Source organism: Capricornis sumatraensis, chromosome 5 (assembly GCF_032405125.1).
Source record: "Capricornis sumatraensis isolate serow.1 chromosome 5, serow.2, whole genome shotgun sequence".
NCBI lineage: Eukaryota > Metazoa > Chordata > Mammalia > Artiodactyla > Bovidae > Capricornis > Capricornis sumatraensis.
In genome coordinates, this window is record NC_091073.1 from 98575215 (window position 1) to 98596390 (window position 21176).

The 21176-nt window shown below is 38.7% G+C and overlaps 1 protein-coding gene across 1 annotated transcript in view; it reads left to right on the forward strand.

Annotated features, from left to right (window-relative positions):
• Positions 1-2782: 2782 nt before the first annotated feature.
• KLHDC10 (kelch domain containing 10) overlaps positions 2783-21176 on the forward strand; it is a 56686-nt gene continuing 38292 nt past the window's right edge. Inside the window, exon 1 of the mRNA XM_068973167.1 lies at positions 2783-2948. Within this exon, the coding sequence (XP_068829268.1) occupies positions 2783-2948 (166 nt within the window). The remainder of the gene's footprint in view (positions 2949-21176) is intronic.

A 21176-nucleotide genomic window follows, 5' to 3' on the forward strand; every position in this document is an offset into this window, starting at 1 on the left:
CAGCATGCCAGGCCTCCCTGTCCATCACTAACTCCCAGAGTTCACTCAGACTCACATCCATCAAGTCGGTGATGCCATCCAGCCATCTCATCCTCTGTCGTCCCTTTCTTCTCCTGCCCATAGTAGCAGTTAAATCTTCATTAATTCAAGTTAATGTTTTTGGCATGATTACTTCATAAGTGATTTTGTGTACTTCATAGTACATCATTTGAGCAGGTACATATTATTTAGATGCACTTATTTTGAAGGCCCCTCTCCAAATCATGTCTGTATTCATCAGTGTATCCATATTCTACATTAAAAAATTAAACCATAACCATTTTTAAAGACTTTTAAATCAATTTAATAATTTTAAATTTAGTTCAGAATAAAATTTTCATTTTGTTACTGGAATTTTAAATTGATTATTTATGTGACTATATGAGATGGTTTTCAGTTGATTGGTTAATATCACGTTATTTTTGAAGATTCTTTTTTTCCTTTTTATTATGAAGAATTTTAATATATACAAAGATGGGCCAGCTCCCCATCCACTTCTCCCTTGTTGTATTATTAAATTTTTTTAATGAGATAAAACTCACATACCAGAAAACTCACTCTTTTCAAGTGTACAGTTCAGTGGTTTTTAATATATTCACAAAGTTGTGCAGCCAATATCAGTCAGTGATTTCTAATATATTACAGAGTTTTATAACAATCACAAATCTCTTTTTAGTCTATAGATATTTTTCCCTGCATATCTCTCTTTATTGCTTTCTTTAAAAAATTTTATGTATTTAATTTTTGGCTGCATTGGGTCTTTGCTGCTGTGTGAGAGCTACTCTCTAGTTGTGGTGCGAGGACAGGCTCTAGGTACCGGGGCTTCAGCAGTTGCAGGGTGTGGGTTTGGTAGGGCAATTGGGCTTAGTTGCCCAGAGGCATGTGGAATCTTACAGAGTAGGGACTGAACCAGGTCTGGTGCATTGGAAGGCGGATTCTTAACCACAGATTACCAGGGGAATCTCCAAATCTTTTTCCTTTGTAATTTTTGTTGAAGAAATTGCTTTTTTATCCTGTAGAATATTCATAGTCTAGATTTTGCTTTTTGCATCCCTATAGTATTTTTTTTAATGTTTCTCTGGCCTCCATATTTCTTATAAATTGGTAGTTAGATATAGATGTCTGATGGGATTCCAGTTCATTTTTTTTTCTACAAGAGTACAGTCATGTTTCCATTCTAGAGGCATATGTCTCAGCTTTTTGTGATAATGTAGTTGATGCTCAATGGCTTGATCTCTCAGTTCATTAGAAGTTACAAAATGGTGATAGTCTTATCACTCATCATTTATTTCTTGGAATACTCCTATAAAAAGAAAATTTTCTTCTTCTGCTACTTGGTTACTCAGTGGTACAGATTCTTTATAAATATTAACATTTTGTTAATTTTAATATTTTAGAGCCATAGACTTTTTCCCCTCAGATCTCAAACATTTTCATAAGTAGTGCTATCTAATGCTTCATGGGAAAAATTATCTGTCCACGGGGCATGAAAATGACAAAAGGAGGCGGGGACAGTGAAACTCCCAACATGCACCAAGAGGATACACATCCTCAGCTCCAGCAGATTTTCTTTTTTCTCCGCATCACGTAAGGTTCTCCTGTATGAAAAAAAAAGTCACCTGATCTAAAAATCTTGAAAAGTTTTGTTTCTCTTGAGGAATTCATATGGTTTTCTCTTACCATTCATAAACATCAGTGAACAATCTATTTTCCTACTTTGCACTGTACCCAGTTAAGTTCAAAGTAAAAATTTCCATTTAATTTTGGAACAGTAGAATTCCTGATCTTTGCATCTACATTTTTCTTTGATCTTCATCCTCTGTAACTGTTCCTGTCTTCCAGCTGGTTCGAATTTTCTACCAGCAAAAAGGAGTTTGAGAAAAACATTTACAGTGCCGTCAGTCATCTACGAAACAACCTTTTTCTTGGCACTCTAATTCTCTGCTGGATGTTATTTAAGAAATCTAACGTAATAAGCTTGAAATGGTTTCTCACTGGGATCTCAATATGTATTTCTACAGTTATTGGTGAGCTCGAACATCTTCCCACATTTGTTAACCAGGTTTAAAATTGTTCGTTTGCGTGAAACGTGGCTTGTACTGAATTAGGGAGGAATTCGCCAGTGGACTGAAAGACAGGACAAATGAGATCTCATTCTTACATTTAAGCTTTGACTCTGCCTCTTTTCCCCGCGGCTCCCCCCACCTCCCCCCGGTCGAAGAGAGCTCTCTGCAGAACACTGTATTGCCTCAAAATATGTGTATTTCGTCAGCGTCCTGTTTCTGGCTTCAGTGCCTATGGGGGAAGAGCTCCTGAGTCCTGAACACGCCTGGATTCCCGGCTATCGTCGGGACTCTTTCTGCAGGTGTGGCCTCTCTCACTCGGCCTTCGATTGGCCCGCCTGACCCCTCAGGAGTCACCGCGCCGCGGGTTTGCTTAGCGTGGTGGATTCGAGTGATGAGTGGCTGCTTCTGCCTTTCTCCAACCCCCCCCCCAACTTTTTTCTTTTTTTTAAGCCATAGCTATGGTTACCACGTCTCTCCCCGCCTCCCTCCACCTACCAAGAAGACGACTGGCCATTGGCTATCTGTCACCAAGTTACTCAGTCATTGGCTGCTGATGAGACTGGGCGCTCCCCCTTCCCCGGTCTCCCGGGTCTCTTGAGGAGCCCAGGAAGGAGGCTCCGCTAGTGCCGCCGGGCCACGGGCTGCCGTGACCAGGCTGCGGCAGTCGTTAGCCGGTCATGTCGGCCGCCCAGGGCTGGGACAGGAACCGCCGGAGGGGAGGAGGCGCAGCCGGCGGTGGCGGCGGAGGTAGCGGGGCCGGCGGGGGCAGTGGGGGCAACGGGGGTCGGGGGACTGGTCAGCTCAACCGCTTCGTGCAACTCTCCGGGCGGCCGCACCTGCCAGGTGAGTGGTGGGGCACGGTCCTGACAGCTCGCAGGCGGGGTGGGAAGGTGACTGCTCCCTTTTCTTTTCTCCCTGCCTTTCTTTTCCTTGGGAGGAGCAAAGGCAGGCCCCACGCACAGCAGAACGATGGGGGGCTTAGAGAAAAAGAAAGGTGTCTTTGAGGTCAGGGAGGGAACAGGAGCACGGCGGAAAAAAAAAGTATTTTTGATCTATTGAAAGCTCTGTGCTGAAAGTTGTTGTGTTTTCTTTTCAAAGGAGAGGCCGTCGTCTCATTGACATTCCCAAATGTTTCGCTTACTCGGTTCCCAGTCTCGTCCTCTTCCGCAGTTTGATCTTGTAAAAGAAAGACATTGGCGCCTAGCTGTGGGAAATTATTTTTAAAGAAAGAAAGAGGGAAGAGCATTCCAAGGAATGATTTTTGTAAAAACCACCTCGAGTGTGTAAGATTTAGGCATTCTGAAGCAAGAAAGGAGGAAGAAGGGGGTGGGAGGGAGGTGGGTAGGAAACAGAACCAAGAGAATTAGGGAAAACTAGTTGAATTATTAATATTTTGGAATATAAATAGAATGGATAGCGTGTATGGATTTTAACGGGAAAAAATGAAAATCAAGAATATCGTTAATGACAAAATTATGCTGTGTCTACCATATGAAATTCCATGGACAGAGGAACCTGGCAGGCTACAGTCCAGGGGGTCGTGAAAGAGTCGGACCCTACTTGGCGACTAAACACACACCCCCATATGAAAACAGCTTATTGAGAACTGGAAAATGTACCCAGTGTGAATATTTAACGTTTTTGTGTAAATTTACTATCCCTGTGTTCCGATACCTTGAAAGACAAATCAAATCGATGTGTGTGTGCAGCAAATTTTAAAGAGCTACATTTGTAGGTGAATATTCAGTATAGAGAATGAAGGTGTACTGCCCAGAATGTCAAATATTATGTTGGGCAAGCTTATTTTTACCATGAAGAGAACTATCAAGAATGTGTGTTAATCATTCACTATGTTTTTTTTGTGAATAAGATTGAAGTTGGTTTTACCAGTGATTTTGTATTTGTTTAGCTGATGAGTTTTGAGAATGAGGGTGTTTACTACCATGCCTTGTACTAAGTAATAAAAAAAATTATTTGATTAATTTGAAGAGAAAGGGGATTTTGCATACTGAGTGCGACACTTGCTTATGGTTGTGATAAGGTTATTGATTTATGCTAGAAATGCACATTAATCCGTTTATATGCACCATTAAAATTAACTGTGAAGCAGTTTTAGTCAAATATATAATACACCAGGAGTTGGGTTTGAGATGATCGTATCAGACTGGGTATTCTAAAACTGCTAAATATGTACTCTTTAACATCAAAAAGGAAAAAGGAGAAATCTTTTTTTTTAACCCCAAAGTAATAGCAAAAACTTTCATTTTTGTATATTGACAGGTTAGAAGATACCAAAGACTGTAACTAGTTTGTTCTCTATTACTGCAATCTTAAATCTTTGAGCTTAGATTAATTATACCATAGTCTTCATATTGGCATTCCCAGGCTCCAGGAAACTGGTTGGTGCACTTCCTCACTGCCACCACTTGATGGCAGTGGAAGCCTTGGTTTCTGAAAAGGGGCTTCAGTGTGGAGCTATTTCTGCATTCTCTTTGCACACAAGACCAGTAACAGCCATTTGTCCAGAGGTAAAGATAAACGTGTTTAAACTGTGAAAATTCATGCAATGGGGCCATCAGCTCTTTTTTCTGCTTTCTTTCCCCCTTGACTGGCGTTTCATTCTTTCTTCCCCAAGCAGAAAGCCTCAGTCTTCTCTTGACTCTCAAAAATTGGAAACATCTGATATTTCAATATATACTTTGAAATTCTTTCACACCAATTATTTTTTTTTCTCCCCAAGCATTTCATTTTAAGCCTTACCTCTCCCCTTGATTGAAAGGTTTTATTTTGAGATATTCAACAAGATATTAAGTGAAAGGGAGGGGTAGAAATATCTAGGCTTTTTTATGGCTGACCCTGGAGATTAAAAAATAATAGTAATAATACATCTTTGTAGGTAACTTTCCCCCACTTTTGATTTCTAATCCCATTTAACATTTTTCCTCCTGCTCTACCAAGATTTTCAGGTACCGGGCACTGAGCAACCCTTCTTACTTTTTTGCATATCTACTCTCTATCCAGGGAGCTCTGGTGGCTCAGAAGTAAAGAATCTACCTGCCAATGCAGGAGATGAGGGTTCAATCCCTGGGTCAGGAAGATCCCCTGGAGGAGGAAATAGCAACCCACTCCAGTGTTCTTGCCTGAAAAATGCCATGAACAAAGGAGCTTGGCGGGCTCCAATTCCATAGGGTCAAAGAATCGTACTCGACTGAGCATGCACACAATACACCCTCCTCCATCCACCAATGAAACAAAAACAGAGCTATCCGGTCTTGGGGTTGTCTCTCTTTCACCAATAGCATCTTTATCCCTGCAGTTATGCAAGCCTGAAACTTGGGCGTCCTCCTTAACGGTTTCCTCTTCCTTGCATTTCTGGTGTAATCAGTCACCAAGTCCTATTTATTTTATTTGTGCCAGTCGATGCAGCCATCATCCCTGCCGTAGGTCTCCTACACTAGCTTTCTAAGCAGTGTTCCTGCTTATACTCTTGCCCTCCAGTTTGTACAGCACACTAATCTTTTGCAAGCACAAGTCTGTTTTCATCTCAGCTTACAACCCCTTACTAGCTTTTCATTCCTCTTAAAATAAGGCAGAAATCCTCAACATGGCCTAAAAGCCACTGAGTTGTCTGGCCCCTCTCTAGCTCTCCAGATAACCCTGCATCATGTTGTCTTGTTCTTTGATCTTTTCCCACGATCTTTAGATTGTGCTCCCTTCTGCCACAGGACCATTGTACTTGCTATTCCGTCATCTAGCAACCCTCTTAATCCTCATTCTGTTCTCTCTCTCTCTTTTTAAACTTCTCTCCCGTTGGATCTCAGCTTGATCACACTGTTTTTCAGAAAAGTCATCTCTGACCTTTTATTTGTTTTCTCCATACACACTAGTAGCCCCATGTGGTTCCATTTGTATGTAATTCTTTGATATGCATGATTTGCTACTTTTTACATATATTTACACACACATACATCAAATATATATGTGTATATACGTGTATTCATATACAGACACACATATGTATTTTAAAACTCTAAATTAATACATTGGCATTATGTGTAAACAGTTAAATTCTTGTGAATGTGATTAATTAGTGTGGTTCAGTTCCATATTGCCCCATTGACTCTGGACAAATGGATACAATCAGTTTCTTGAACATAAAGATAGTGGACTAGACTTTGCATCTGTGGTGGCGGCACAAATAATGTTTTGTGAAACCTTGTTTGAGCAGCTTCTCGCCTTTTTTCTGTCTCCTAAATACAGTAGTGGTTATACATTTGCCCCATAGGCCAAGAAATTCATAGCTTCTTAGACCTGGGTTTCTCCCTACTCATAATCTTTCCATGTGTGCAGTAAAGAACAGGGGCAGTACTCTCGCAGTCATAGAGCTCAGGGGCATGGAGATCATGGGGACAGTGGAACCCACGTTATTATTGTGATTTAAGTGTGTAAATTTGAGTGAATGCCATGTGTTACCTAGGGAAACAGTTAAACGATGTTGCTAATATGGGGACTGGAAAACTGACAAAGAAAAAGGAGGAAAAATGTAACAATTGGTAAAGCTGGGTAAAAATAATACCGAAAATATTAACTGAGAATTTTTCTTGTGATATATGTTTATGATATAAGGCACAAATGGTAAAAGGCAAATTTTCCTTCTTCCTTTGACCAATAATTGGCTTCTTTCTCTTGAAGCAACTGATTTTGTGTGTATCTTTTCCAGAAAAGTGTGTGAGTGTGTGTGTTGGAGGGAATAAAAATGGTAGCATTTCTTTGTTTGGATGGGCATTTAAGATGTTTACAGTCTTACTAACACAAAGGATGATACGGTTAATATTTTTGTATGTATATAATTTTGCACATTAGTGAGTCTGTCTTTAGAATAAATTCCTAGAAGTACAATTGCTGGGTCAAAGGATATGTGCTATTTAAATTTTGATAGATATTGTCAATTGCCTTTCATAGAGGTTGTGCCAGATTGTGTTCATTGGTGTTGGAGTTCTGGCTTCCCGTAGCTTTTAATAACAGAGTGGGTTATTAAACTTTTTATGTTGCAAATTTAAAAAGGTATATTTTTGTTCATCTTTTCAATAGGTATAAAAACCATACAGCCATATTTGTTTCCTTTATTTATAACATCTGCTTATATTTCCTATTTACCTGGTTATATTTTTTTCTCTGTTGGAATGTTGAATATTGTTCGTAGGAGCTCTGTTTTACAGAAATTTGTTCCTTGTCTCAGTTATGTGTTGCAGATGCTTGTCACAGTTTCATTTAGCTTTTGACTTTGTTTACAATATATTTTTCAGCAGAAATTAAAATATTTGTGTAGTTTAATTATTAATCTTTTTTTGATTTTAGGTTTTTTGGATCATAAGAAAGGCCTTTCCTATTTCAATATTATTGATATTTCCAATTAAAAGTAAAATTCTTGTTTTTTTTTCTTGGTAACTTTATAATTTATTTTTAAGTTAAATGCACTTATTGGTACAAAATTTAGTTAGGTAAAGTATTTAGGTAGGATTTAACTTCACTTTTCTTCTAGGTGGCTACCCAGTTATCACAGTATTGAAATATTATCTATAGGTGTGCTTAGTTTGTATATATAATTTGGTATTTTTACTAGACTTTTATTCTATTTCATTGATCAGATTACCTATTTACACCTAATGACATCATTCTTTGATTATAATTCTTTCATTCTACTTCTTGGAGTTTTCCTGCATACTCTTTGTTTGTTCTGTATAAAACTTAGTTTATTGAGCTCCCTCCCCACATCTTTTGGTATTTTTGTTGATCCTGCATTATATTTGAAGATTGAGTTAGAGATGACTGACTTCTTTTTGAGGTTCAGTCTCCTGTTCAGGAAGAGGGTGTACATTCATTTCTTGTTTTTCAAATTTGTTTTTGTATCCCTTGACAACAATTTAAAGTTTTTTTCATGCAGACCTTTTACATTTCTTTTGTATGTATTCCTGGTATTTTACCTTTTTTTGTTGCTATTGTAAATGGGGCTTTTATTGCTGTTATACTTTTATCTTGCTCTTTGAACATGGTAGTGCTATTAATTTCTGAGTATTAATTTTGTACTTGGCCACCTTTGTAATCCCAGTACTATCTATTATGGTTCCCCAGTTGTTTTTCTAAGGTTTTGCAGTTAAGTAATATCATTGGGCTTCCCAGGTGGCTCAGAGGTAAAGAATCCACCTGCCAATGCAGGAGACGCAGGTTAGATCTCTAGGTTGGGAAGATCCCCGGGAAGAGGAAATGGCAACCCACTCCAGTATTCTTGCCTGGAAAATTCCATGGGCAGAGGAACTTGGCGGGCTACCATCCACGGGGTCACACAGAGTCAGACATGACTGAGTGACTGCACACAATATTGTTAGCAAATAAAGATAACTTTATCTGCTCTTTTCCAGTTTTTATACTTCTTTCTTTCTTTTGGCAAATCAATTTGGTTAGTACTTTCCAAGAATATTAAACAGTAAAATAGTTGTGGATTTTTGTCTTCCTGACTTAAATGCTAGTTTTTTCATGCTTTTCTATTAAGCCTGACTTTAGGTTAAAGTGTACATACTATGTTAAAGTAGTCAGCTCTTACCATTTTACAAAGATTTTTTAAAATATGGAAGTTGAAAGTTTAGCCTCTGTGGGAATTATGTGATTTTTCTCCTTTGTTTACTATTGTGGTGAGTTGTCCTAATAGATTTACTGTGACTGGACCATCCTTGCTTTCCTAAATCAATTCACTTTGTTATTGTGTATTATTTTATATGTGCTATTGGGTTCTATTTCCTAAACTTTATTTAGAAATTTTGCATCACTCCTCTTAAGCTAAATTGCTTTGTAGTTTTCTTTTATGTATTTTATCTTTATTGGATTATGCCACTTTCATAAAAATAATTTCAAACTTTTATTTTTCTAGGCTTTTTTCTCCTCTCTGGTTAAATGGCCTTCGAGTTAAATGTTTGGTTGAATTGCCTGTGAGATTATTGGACCTTGAGTATTTTGGGAGGAGACTAGCTCTTTGACAATTCTCTCTTTACTTCTATGATAATTTGACTGCTTATCATTTATATCTTTGTGAGGAAGCTTTGCCAGTATGTATTATCCTACAAAACAATCTGATTCACCCACTTTTTCAAAATTATTTGGGTAACATGAGCAAGGTACTCTTTTATGATTAAAAAAAAATTTCCTGTGTCTGTAACTACACTGTCATTTTACTCATTATCACTTCTTATTTAGTATATGTGAGGCCTTGCCCTTTTGTTGTTTGCAACCAAGTCTTGGATTTTTTAAAAAATTAGTTCTATTATTTTCTCTTTTCTTACTTATATTTTTCTTTCACTGTTTTAAATCTTTCCTTTAGTTTTTGTTATGTTTATTTTGTGGCTGTTTTCCTGTCTTCTTCTGTGGAATCCTTAATGTTCTTTTCATTCTTGTGTTGCGTATGTTTGTGTGCGGGCTTAGTCATATCTGACTCTTTGTGACCCCGTAGACTGTAGCCCACCAGGATTCTCTGTCCACAGAGAATCCAGGATTTTCCAGGCAAGAATACTGGAGTGGGTTGCCATTTCCTTCCCCAGGGGAATCTCCCTGACCCAGGGATTGAACCTTCATCTCCTGCATTGGCAGGCAGATTCTTTACCACTGCACCACCTGGGTGTTAAATTTTGAGTTTTCTTCTGAACAGTACTTGAGATGTGTCTTGTAAGTTATAGGTTTCTTGTGTTTACTTTCTGAATATTTTTGTAGTTCAATTTTTGATTTATTTTCTTTAGCACAAGAGTAGTTAATCCTCTTAAACGTTAACATATCCATTTATGTGGCTTTAGTAGTGTTATTGGGATTTAATTCACATACTGTACAGTTCACTATTTAAAGTGTGCAATTCAGTGATTTTTAGTATACTCAGACTTGTGGAATTATTACCACAGTCAATTTTAGAACATTTTCATCCCCTCAAGAAGAAGCCCTATGTCCCTTAAGTCGTCCCTCCCTCATCTTCCTGCTCCTCTTCTCCCCCACTCACTAAGTAACCATAATCTACTTTCTTTCTCTGTATATTTCCCTGTTACGGACTTCTTCCTATGAGTGGAACCATAGTCTTTTTGACTGCCATCTTTCACTTTCCATACTGTTTTAAGTTTATTAGTTTGATGCAGATAGCAGCACTTCATTCCTTTTTATGGCTAAATAGTATTCCACTGTATGACTAGATCACATTTTGTTTATCCATTAATTGACATATAGATTGTTTTTCACTTTTTGGCTGTTGTAAACAAACATTTGTGTGTAGATCTCTGTGTGGACATATGTTTGCATTTCTCTTAGGTACATGCCTAAGTAGGATGTCCCTGGTGGTGCAGTGATAAAGGGAGAAGGCGATGGCACCCTATTCCAGTGCTCTCGCCTGGAAAATCCCATGGGCGGAGGAGCCTGGTGGGCTGCAGTCCATGGGGTCTCGAAGAGTCGGACACGACTGAGTGGCTTCACTTTCACTTTTCACTTTCATGCATTGGAGAAGGAAATGGCAACCCACTCCAGTGTTCTTGCCTGGAGAATCCCAGGGACGTGGGAGCCTGGTGGGCTGCCTTCTATGGGGTCGCACAGAGTCGGACACGACTGAAGCGACTTAGCAGCAGCAGCAGCAGTGGGTATGAAGTGGCATCTCATTGTACTTTTTGACTTGCATTTCCGTCAGGACTAATGATGTCAAGCATCTTTCCTTGTTTTTCCCTTTTCTCTCCTTCTTTCTAGTTTTTTTTCTTTTAAGGTATGATTGACATTGTTTATCTTTTCATATACTTGTTGACTAATTGTATGTCTTCTTTGGAGAAATGTCTGTTAGATCCTTTGCTCAATTTTTAATTGGATTGTCTTTATTATTGAATGGTAAGAACTCCTTATACATTTTAGCTCTCTCTACATTCCACACCCCCCCCGCCCCGCCAGGTAGGCCTAACATAATCTCAAAGTTCCTTTATTTATTTATTTATTTTTACTTTACAATATTGTATTGGTTTTGCCATACATCAACATGAATCTGCCATGGGTGTACATGTGTTCCCTATCCTGAACCCCCCTCCCACCTCCCTCCCCATACCATCCCTTTGGGTCATCCCGGTGCACCAGCCCCGAGGATCCTGTATCATGTGTCAAACCTGGACTGACAATTCGTTTCACATATATTATACATGTTTCAATGCCATTCTCCCAAATCATCCCACCCTCGCCCTCTCCCACAGAGTCCAAAAGACTGTTCTATACATTGTGTCTCTTTTGCTGTCTTGCATACAGGGTTATCCTTACCATCTTTCTAAATTCCGTATATATGCATTAGTATCCTGTATTGGTGTTTTTCTTTCTGGCTTACTTCCCTCTGATAATAGGCTCCAGTTTCATCCACCTCATTAGAACTGATTCATATGTATTCTTTTTAATGGCTGAGTAATACTCCATTGTGTATATGTACCACAGCCTCTCTCTACATTTTATATTTTATGTATTTCAAGTCCTTTGTCAGATATATGATCTGCAAATATTTTCCCTGTTCTGTGGTTGTCTTATCAGTTTCTTAATTATGCTCTTTGAAGCATAAAAGTTTTAAATTTTGGTGAAGACCTGTTTATCTTACTGTTGTTATTTATTTATTTGCTTTTGCTTTTGTTGTCATGTCTAAGAATCTTTTACCAAATCCAGGGTTGTGAAGACCTGTGTTTTTTCTAAGAATTTTATAGTTTTGCTCTAACATTAATGCATGTGGTAAAGGTTATCTTAATTGACTGTCCTGTTGAAAAGACTGTGCTTTCCGCCATTGAATAGTCTTGGCATTCTTGTTGAAAACCAGTCAACCTTAAACATGTATAGGCTTATTTATGGACTTTTAATTCTATTCCATTAATCTATGTGTCTGTCCGTGTGCCAGTGCCATAATGCCTCAATTACTGCTGCTTTGGACCTAGTTTTGAAATCAGAAAATGTGAGTTCTCCTGCTTTATTTTTTTTCAGGTTTGTTTTGGCTATTTTGGGTCCCTGCAATTCCATATAAATTTGAGAATCAACTTGTCAATTTGTAGGAAGAACTCAGCTGGGGTTCTCATAGGGATTGCCATCTGCACATCAGTTTGAAGATGTCATCATCTTTTAATGTTGTCTTCTAATCCCTGAACATGGGATATTTTTCCATTTATTTGGATCTCCTTTAATTCCTTCAACAATGTGTTGCGGTTTCCAGAGTTTGTTTATATTGATGTCTCGCTTGCCTTTCTCAAGCAAGGAAGTGCGGTCCGGTGCTTCACTCCGCTTTCAGCAGGGTCTGTGCTCCTCTGTATTAGTTACAGGGAAGAGTTCATTTCTGCATTGGTTTCATTTTTGTTCCTTCCATTTCTTTTCTGTTCTCTGCCTGCTGATATTTTGTCTCTGTTATCTTGTCTTCTTCAAGTTAGAATTACTTGTCTTTTCTGCCCCTGAGGCAGCATTAATTTTGGTAAAGCTTATTGTCTTCTATTTCCTACCACCACTGTAAAAGGAATACAAGCTCTCATAGTGGCATTATTATAAAAGCCAGTATATGGAAACAGCTTAAGTGTCCATCAACAGATTAATAAATAAAGAAGATGTGGTGTATATATACAATGGAATACTATTCAGTCATGAAAAAGAATGAGGTTTGGCTATTTGCAGCGACATGGGTGGACTTGGAAGGCACTTTGCTAGGTGAAATAAGTCAGAAAAGACAAATACTGTATGATGTTACTTATATGCAGAATCTAAAAACACAACAATCTAGTGAATAGAGCAAAAAAAAAGAAGCAAGCTCACAGATATAGAGAACAAGCTGGTAGTTACCCGTGGGGTGAAGGAGTAGGGAGGGGCAACACAGGGATAGGAGACTAAGAGGCACAAAATATTAGGTAGAAAATAAGCTGCAAGGATATATTATACAACCTATGGAATATAACAAACTGTAAATGAAATATAATCTTTAAAATTGTAGATCACTATATTGTACATCTGTAAAATACATAATACTGTATATCAGCTATACTTCAATTTTTAAAAAAGGAATACAGCTCATTATTAAAAGTTGGAAAATATTGAAAACTTGAAACAAGGAGAAAATAATCTATAGTAATTCCATTTGATACTTGTGTCAGCATTTTGATATTTTGCTTTTTTAGTTCTTTATCAGTGAATTGTGTTTTATTTAATACTGTGTAAATCATTACATACTACTAGTGGCAACTTGGGATTCTCTTAAACCTGTTCTGTATTTAAATGTTTTCTCTTATTTTACCAAGTAGACTCTGTTTCTCCTCAATTGATCATACAAATAACTGTTTAGATTTTTTTCTAGCTGATGTACTATTTTACTTCTTTTCTTCACAGCCAAGGTTTTGGAAGAATAGACTCAGTTGTTTCCTTTTTTCCTCTTCAGCCTATTGCACGTCTCACTTCTGCCCCCATTGTTCTACTCAAGTTTTCTTCCTAAGGTAATAACTTATTAACCACCAAATTCATTAGCTATCTCTTAGTCTTCATCCTACCCAGTTGCTCTAGATTTTGATTTTGACTAGCCCCTTTACTAAAGCCTGGGAATATATAACTAGACACAGTCTGTATTCCTAAAGAGCTCTTAGTTACCCTTTTTATCGCTTGAATTTCTCATTAGTTTTTCTTTATCTAGTGCTTAATACTGATATCCAAGAGTATATCTGTTTGTTTCCCTCCTCATTCTTATATTTTCCCCTGGGTGATGTCATTAATATCCTGACAACATACAAATCTATCTCTAGACCAGAGCTCTTTTCCTGGCCTGTTTGCCAGTGGCTACTAGACAGTGCCACTCAGGTGACTAATGAGTGCCTTAAATTCAGCTTGTCTGAAAACAATTTCATTATCTTTCCTGCCAAACCTGTTCTTGCTTCTATGTTCCTTATTCTGATTAATTTAATGGATACCTCATCAATTTAGTGAATCAAGCCAGATATCTGAGAATCACATTAGATTCCTTTCTTTTGCTCACCCCTTGTACAGTTGGTCACAAAGTCTTACCAATTTTTCCTCTTTAATAATTTTTCTGACCTTTTCTACCACTACAGCCTCACCACTTATGTCTTTCATTTTATATTTCAGCAATAGAACTATTTGCAGTTAGTTGCTTTAAATTCTTAGAAGTTAGGTTGGGAGGGAGAAATTTTTTAAGTTGCAATTTCTTGCAGTACCACACTGTGTCATGATTCTGCACATAACCATTTTTTTCTTAGACTGTCATTTCCTAAATCCCTTCTAAGATCCACCCAAGTATACGTTACATAGCTTTTTTTCTGTTCGCTCTTTTAATACAAATAGATTACTTATATACTGGGTAGTTACTGTGTGTCTGCCTCTGTTCAGGGTGTTTTACAAATATTAATTCATTTAATCCTCATAACTTTCTCATTCCCTTCTGTGATGAAGCACTGAGGCTTATAGAGAAGCTGCAGAACCTGCACGAAATGCATATAGCTAATAAATGTCAGAGGTAGGGTTCAGACCGTCTCTTAGACTCAGAGTCCATGCTGTTGTGCCTCTTCTTTGTGCCATCACCTTCTTTTGTTTATACAAAGGATCACAGTACTTATATTGAATTACTTTGCAAATATTTGTTTTCGAACTTATCTAACTATGGGCTTTTTTCTAAAAAATTGGAAGACAGTTGCTTTGCAATATTGTATTAGCTTCTGCCTTACAATGTGGATCAGCTGTTAGTATACATACATATATCTCCTCCCTCTTGAGCCTCCTTGCCACCCCCTCCTCATCCTACCCCTCTATGTTGTCACAAAGCACCGGGGACTGAGCTCCCTGTGTAACTATGGGCTTCTTAAAGGGAAAAATAATGTCTTATTCTCTGTCACCTTCCACAGGATGAGAACACTGCCCCATTTATAGCAGACTTTTCATAAATATTTATTGAATGAATTAGTAATTGTCAATATCTATAGTTACTCAGGCAGAGAGTTGAGTTAAGGTTATTTTACATTACATAAGGCTAAATAAACTTTTTTAACCTAGGAATTTAGCACATACACTTTTTGTATGGCTTTTCCAAGTACAGTTTTATGTCTAATCTTATCAGTGGTTGTTGTATCCTTCTGTCTTTTCCTTGATTCCACCCCTTCCTGCCTTTTCAGACTTTTCAGTATATTTACATTTTTACCGCTTATCTGTCTTCTGACCCTTTCTGTTGATCAAGTCATCCCTTTAACATTTGACCTTTCTCAAGTTTTTTTTTTTTTTTTTTAGTTCTACCAGTTTATCGCTACCAACCTGTCACCCTCCACCCTCATGCACACATGCTCAGTCCTGTGACCCCATGGACCGTAGCCCACCAGGCTCCTCTGTCCGTGGGATTCTGCAGGCAAGAATACTGGAGTGGGTTGCCATTTCCTTCTCCAGACCTTACTGAAGTTTTATCTTTCTGGTCGTCCCCTTTTCTTCAGAGCCAAGTTCATGAAAATATTGACTAGAGTTGAGGTCTTCATTGCCACATCTGCCCCTCTTTTCTTTGAAGTAGCTCTTGTTAAAGTCACAGGTGACTTATGTGTTGTCAATCAAGTGGTGTTTTTCAGTTTCCACCTTACCTGATCTCTCTTCATTTTGAAACATCCTTTTTCCTTTGCTTCTCTGGCATCAGCTCTGGTTTTCTTTTTGTGTCCGGCCTCTCATACTAAAGTCTTATTGTTGATCCTTCTTCTACCAGGCCTTTAAGGAATTGGAGTTCTCAAGTCTTGGTCCCATGCCTCTGCCCTTCTTTTTTCAAATTATTTTAGGTATTTTTTTCCCCAAATCCATGGTGTTCATTTTTCAGTTATATATGAAGAAATCAGGCCACTTTGTAATTCTGCCTAAATCACTCTTGAGGGCCAAATACTTGCCTTCGTCATGTCTCCACTTACATGGCATTTACCCTTCAAGTTCAGCATGTCTAAAACGGAATTTGTGACGTTTCTTTATTCTAAGCAGGGGAACTATTGGACAGTTTTAAGCAAGGGAGTATGTGATGTGATTTACAATTTTTTGTGTACGTGTGATTTACATTTTTTAAAGCTTCCTGTAACTGTCAGGTGGAGAATGGATTGTGGGAAATGGTAAAAGTGAAGCATAAAGGCTATTTAGAAAAATACTGCAATAGTCTCCTAAAAAGATGGTAGTGGCTTGGAGCAAGATATAGTTGTATAAGTGGTGAGAATAATTAAGTATGAGATATATTTTGAAAATAGTATGAACAGGATTTATTGTGAGATATGAAGGAAAGAGAAGAATCAGGATGACTTCAAAGTTTTTGTCTTAAGCAACTGGATGGATGATGGTGTCATTACATGTGATGGAGCAGACTGAGACAAGAAGGACTGTGGAAGTCAGTCAAGAGTTCTCTTTTGGCTGTGTTAAGCTTGACATGCCTATTTGACATCAAAGTAGAGGATATAAGGTAAACAATCCCCATATTTAATCAAATCAAGGGAGAGGTAGAGGCTCAGGATATAAATTTTGGAATTATTAGCATGCAGATGGTACAGTCACTGTGGAAAATTCTAAAAGAGATGGGAATACCAGACCACCTTACCTCTCTTCTGAGAAACCTGTATGCAACAGTTAGAACCGGACATGGAACAATGGACTTGTTCAAAATTGGAAATGGAGTATGTCAAGGCTGTATATTGTCACCCTGCTTATTTAACTTATTTGCAGAGTACATCATGCAAAATGCCAGGCGGGATGAAGCATAAGCTGGAATCAAGATTACCAGGAGAAATATCGACAACCTCAGATATGCAAGATATGCAAGTGATACCACTTCAGTGGCAGACAGTGAAGAGAAACTAAAGAGTCTCTTGATGAAGGTGAAACAGGAGAGTAAAAAAGCTGGCTTAAAACTCAACATTCAAAAAATTAAGATCATGGCATCTGGTCACATCACTTCATGGCAAATAGATGGAGAAAACAATGGAAACAGTGACAGATTTTATTTACTTGGGCTCCAAAATCACTGAACAATGACTGCAGCCTTGAGAAATTAAAAACTCTTGTTCCTTTGAAGAAAAGCTATGACAAACCTAGACAGTGCATTAAAAAGCAGAGACATCACTTTGCTAACAAAGATCTGTACACCCAAAGCTGTGGTTTTTCCAGTAGTCATATACAGATGTGAGAGCTGGACCATAAAGAAGGCTGAGCATTAAAGAATTAGCTTTTGAATTGTGGTGCTGGAGAAGACCATTGAGAGTCCCTTGGACAGCAAGGAAATCAAACCAGTCATTCCTAAAGGAAATCAGTCCTGAATATTCATTGGCTCCAACACTTTAGCCACGTGAAGCTAAGAGCTGACTCATTAGAAAAGACCCTGATGCTGGGAAAGACTGAAGGCAGGAGGAGAAGGGGGCAACAGAGGATGAGATGGTTGGATGACATTACCTACTCAGTGGACATGAATTTGAGCAAACTCCGGGAGATAGTGAAGGATAGGGAAGCCTGGCATGCCGCAGTCCGTGAGTCGCAGGGAGTTAGACATGAGTTAGCGACCAAACAACAGATGCGGTTGAAGGTTCAGTTTGTATATTGACCTTGAGCTTTTTTAAGATCTTTTTTTAAAAAAAAAACACACAAAAAAACAGTCTTTAGTGTTTTTGAACACCCAGATCATTAGACTGTTACCAGTATCTATACTGGGCAAACTTGTAGAACACATAAAAAAGTTATGCTCACTTACATATGTAAATATGATTTCTTATTATTGAACTCAACCTTACCTGCCTGTCATTTTTAAAAAATTATTTTTGTTAAACTGGAAAACACTCTATAAGCCTGATAAAATAGTATACAAGGGAGACCAAATCTCTCTTCTCCTTAAATCACTAATTCTCCAGCTTCTCCCCAGAGGTATCACATCTGTTAGTTTTTAGTGTATCTTTCCAGAATTAAAATTTACATATGTATACATATAGGTATGGGGTTTCCCTGATAGCTCAGTAGATAAAGAATGCACCTGCAATCAGGAGACCCTGGTTCCATTCCTGGGTCGGGAAGATCCGCTGGGCAAGGGATAAGCTCCCTACTGTAATATTCTTGGGCTTCCCTTGTAGCTCAGCTGGTAAAGAATCTGCTTGCAATGCGGGAGACCTGGGTTCGATCCCTGGGTTGGGAAGATCCCCTGGAGAAGGAAAAGGCTACCCACTCCAGTATTCTGGCCTGGAGAATTCCATGCAGTGTATAGTCCATGAGGTTGCAAAGAGTCGGACATGGCTGAGTAACTTTCACTTTCACTTCACATATAGACATGTTATCTTTATTTTTGGACAAATTAGAGTCAATACATAAAGAATACCTGGAGTACATATTCTTTCTGCACCTGTCTTTTTAAATTTTTACTAAAAATATGTTGTAGGAATTGTTCTATATTAGCATATTTAGATTGATCTGATTCTTCTTCATGGCTGAAAGTATTGCATTGTATGGATGTATGGTAATTTACCAGCTACACAGTTTTTTTTAAAGAAAATTTACTGGAGTATAGTTGATTTTCAATGTTGTGTTAGTTTCAAGGTATACAGCAAAGTGCCAGCCACACAATTGATAGATATTTACATTTTTCTGGTCTTTTACTCTTTAAAAAGATTGTGTAATGCATGTGGTAAATATTGCTGACTTGCCCTTCACTATCTGTGTTTTTAAAGTTTTCTTTTAAGTTATAGAATTTTAAAACTCACACTGATAGTTACCTCTTTACCTTACTCAACTTTCCCATCCAGCTAGTCTTTAAGCCCTTGTGTTTTATCCACATATAGTAACTATTATTAGCTAAGAATTTTTATAAACATTTACTCATAACCTAATGAGGAATAGGTACTGTTATTGTTCCCTTTGCATAGAGAAAGAAACTGAGGCCCAGAGGGTAACACCTTTTCTAAGGCCATATAATTCACAAGGGACAGAACCCTTATGGTTTGGACACAGGCAGTGTGGTTCCAGTGTCCATGTTTTTAACTACTGGGCTGTCCTTGTCTCTGTTGCCTGTCTTTCCCAGTAGTGGCATAATTCAGTTGTTGATTGCCTCAAATGTGACTTTATTAAGACAGGGAAAGGCTTCGCCAGTGGCTCAGTGGTAAAGAATCTGCCTGCCAAGCAGGAGATGCAGGTACAGTCTATGTGTTGAGAAGATCTCCTGGAGAAGGAAATGGCAACCCACTCCAGTGTTCTTGCTTGGGAAATATGGACAGAGGAGCCTGGTAGGCTGCAGTCTCTGGGGTCGCTAAAGAGTTGGACACAACTTAGCAACTAAGAAAACAAATAGACAAAACAAATATAGGTATTCCCCACTTTTCCAAGTTTACTTTATACCACTTTTAAGAAAGTCCTATGTTAGTGTCTGTTTTCACTAACTGAAAGAAATTGGAAGAGGATTGTCACTTTTATGATAAAGCAAAAATATGGGTTCACCATTTGTTTTGCAGTGAGCTGGTACAGAGGCAGCACACACCCCAAGCAGTGTGAGTGGCCCTTCCAGGCTCCTTCCCTGGAAACTACACTCGGCATCTCAGCATCAAGACACCATAGCTTTGCACTGTGTCTGTGAGCATCTGGGTTTTATCAGGATTTATTTTGTACATCAGTTAGCACAAAGGTAATTAAGGTAATTGCTTCTTCACATAACACCATTTTGCTTAGGAAAGGTTTCATTGGGAACACTCTACTTTAGGATAACAGGGGAAACCTGTAATGTTTTTGTCACTCTCGGTCTTCCTTTTCTATTTCATTCTATATACTGAAACAAGATTAATCTCCCCAAAGCGTAACTTTGATTATTGCTTCCCAGATCAAAATCCTTAGTAGCTTCCTGCTGCATTTAAAATTCAGCTCTAGCTCATGCTCTTCTTTTTCATATGTGCTATACTGTCAGTCAGTTTGCTCCAAGCTTTATCTAAGGTGTGATCGTTGAGTTATCTAAAGACGCCAATGAAATTAGAAGTAATTAAGCCAAAAAAAAAAAAAAAAAGATGAGGTAAACAGTCATTGGAGTTGAATGGTGCTTTTTTAGAAAAGTTGTTTCCCTTTTTACTCATTGTCTCTTGCCATATGGTTTCTTCAGCAAACTATCAACCCAGTTAATTTGAATCAGATGTGTAATTGATCAAACCAAAGCTTAGCTGCAAATATCTTGGTGTCACATAAAATAATTTCCTTAAAACACACGGAAGTATGCAAACTTGATACAGGAATGTGAATTTTCTAATGTGAATTGAAAAGGACAAAGGAGAAGCCCCAGCAAGATGGTAGGAGGGGCGAAATTGTGTTTGGAATCAAACCCCAGACCCACCAGAGACTCTCAGAGGGCTCTAACCAAACCTGGTGCACACAAGGAGACCCCACAGAGCCTGAGCCAGAGCTGCCTGTGAGTGTTTGAGTGTCTCCTGTGGAGGTATGGGTCAGCAGTGGCCTGCCACAGGGGCAGGGATGCTGAGTGCACCAGACCTGGGTGTGGCAGGAGCCCTCTTGGGTGAGGGCGCCATTAACCCCATCATAGAGCCACCAGAACTTACGCAGGACTGGGGAAACAGACTCTTGGAGGGCACAAACAGAACCTTGTGTGCACCAGGACCTGGGAGAAAGGAGTAGTGACCCCATAAGAGACTGACCCGGACTTTCCTGTAAGTGTCTAGGAGTCTCCCTCGGAGGCGTTGGTCTGCGGTGGCCTCCTGCAGTGTTGGAGGCCTGCTGCAAGGTTGAGTGTGGCAGTGCATGCATGGGACCTTTTGGAGGAGGTCACTATTATCTTCATTATCTCCACCATAGTTTGGTCTCAGGTCAGACAACAGTTAGGAAACACAGCCCTGCCCATCAACAGAAAATTGGATTAAACATTTACTGAGAATGGCCCCACCCATCAGAACAAGACCCAGTTTCCCCCACAGTCTCTCCCAACAGGAAGCTTCCATAAGCTTCTTATCCTTATCCATCAGAGGGCAGACAGAATGAAAACCACAATCACAGAAAACTAATTGAACTGTTCACGTGGACCACAGCCCT